Source organism: Gavialis gangeticus, unplaced genomic scaffold (assembly GCF_001723915.1).
Source record: "Gavialis gangeticus isolate Ggan-Ray unplaced genomic scaffold, GavGan_comp1, whole genome shotgun sequence".
Lineage (NCBI taxonomy): Eukaryota > Metazoa > Chordata > Crocodylia > Gavialidae > Gavialis > Gavialis gangeticus.
Window position 1 is genome coordinate 157,732,055 of NW_017728992.1, and position 2,017 is coordinate 157,734,071.

The window sequence follows — 2,017 nt, forward strand, 5'->3', positions numbered from 1 at the left end:
CAACATCTATATATATCGGGTGTTTTAGTGGGGCTTTTTTGGCGCTTTTATCTACTAGCTGATTCAGTAGATAAAAGCATCAAAAAGCCCAGCTGAAGTGCCCACTCTATACAGATGATGCAGAGCTGGGTCAAACTAAAGCACTGCTTCTTCTGGTAAAGTGTGGTTTGTTTGGGGTTGTTTTTTTTTTTTTTTTTTGCATAAAAACCCATGAATTGGGCATCAGTTGGGTAAGTATGATGCTGGGAGAGAGATCCTAAGAGTTGTTATTCATGTCAGTTATGTATTTTTAGCATATGCAGTTAGTTTAAAAGCTTTTCTAAATAATTTTTGAAATAATGTGTTACAATGAGATATGTAAGACCCATCAAGAAGATTCAGTTTCTTTTAAAAAATGTTTCAATAACTTATGAAACAAGGCAAACGAGTCAGTTAATACTTTCAGCTTTTACTGAAGTAATTTGTGATTTCTAGGTAAGATGTAGGGCACTAAAACTGCAAGCATCCATTACTACTTCTATATTTACAAATGAAGTCTGGCCTTTGTTGTTAAACTGTTTCTACTTTTCTCTGTAACCAATCCACACCATTAGATCTAACACATCATGGTTTTTTTGTGAATGATTTTTCAAAAGTCATGAAATATAGCTCACAAATACATGTTCTGTGAAGTGGGAAGCTTTCTATGATATGGGAAAAAACTAGCTGCCTATAAATGCCCTTGTTTTCTTAAGCAAAGTAATAGGATGATAGCAAATTTTTAAAAATTCCAAAAGTGGTGTTTAAAAAAAGTGTCCTTTTTTGTTGCTGTTCTGTGATCAACAATTTAAATATAAGCAGTATTTTTGGTTTTAAGTATACTGCAGAATCTCTTGCAGTCAGTCTATTCTTTTTTCCAGAAACTGTAAATCATTTACATTTGTGACAGGCTGGATTTATGGAACACATCATTCCCAAACTATGTATGCATTTTCATTGGTGTGATGTCAGCCTAAGTTGTTTAGCAACATATCAAAACAATTGCATGAAAAGATTGCTGTCTTTTTTTAATGAATCCCATAGGAAGTCTTTCTGAATGTTTATGCATTGTAAATAATTGTAGTCCAGCATTGCAACCCAAATGGAGAAAAAAGTATTTTTGCCTTCTCTCTAACTTATATTTTAACACCAGCTAATAGCATGATTTATACAACGAGGCCTGCTCTGTTCAGGGCACAGTTGCAGGTATTGAATATCATTCTCTGAGGAAATACTTTACATAGGCTTCCCGTAAGAGGCTTTCAGGTTTGATCTTTACTTGGTTTGCCTGTGCACACGGTACAGGACAGGCAGGCATTCTTGTGTGTGCCAAAGTGGTTTGAGGATGGTGAAAAGGCGACTGTCTAAAAGTACTGTACCATTTACTTCCAGGAATAACAGCTGAAGTCCTAGTAGTGTCCTCATTTGATGAGCTGTACAAAAGAGCTGAAGAAGCCAAGGGGAAGATTGTTGTTTATAATCAGCCTTACATCAGTTATGGTGAAACTGTGCGATACAGAGCCCAGGGAGCAGTGGAAGCTGCTAAAGCTGGAGCTGTGGCATCCCTTATCAGATCTATTACCTCCTTTTCTATTAATAGGTAAGCACATATTACTTCCTGTGACTCATATTTCATCTAGTTTATGTGGTTGGTGGGGAGGGCTTGTTCTCTGGAATGTGCATTGCCTAGTTCCGAGTAGGTGTTTGGTTTGGAAAGTTTGTGTTCTATAGCAATTTCACTCTAATTTTAAAAATATTTTTCATCACTGTCCATATTACAGACCTTGCATATTGTTTGTTTTTAAAGAGCTTTCTGCATGCATAAATCCTGGATTTATTTGAATATACGACTCCCCAATAGCTAGATTCTATATATGGAAAATGTATAAATTTGTTTTAATTTCCAGGTACAGAATCTAATTATTGGAGGCTTGCCTTGAATGTGTCCCCCTCCCACTGCTACAGCAGGGAAAATAAATCGGGGGGGGGGGGGGTGGGT

General features: G+C 36.5%; 1 protein-coding gene across 1 annotated transcript in view; it reads left to right on the forward strand.

Annotated features, from left to right (window-relative positions):
• Positions 1-2,017, forward strand: part of CPQ (carboxypeptidase Q) — a 394,576-nt gene that overhangs the window by 80,255 nt on the left and 312,304 nt on the right. The window contains exon 4 of the mRNA XM_019527970.1: positions 1,411-1,618. Coding sequence (XP_019383515.1) covers positions 1,411-1,618 — 208 coding nt within the window. The remainder of the gene's footprint in view (positions 1-1,410; positions 1,619-2,017) is intronic.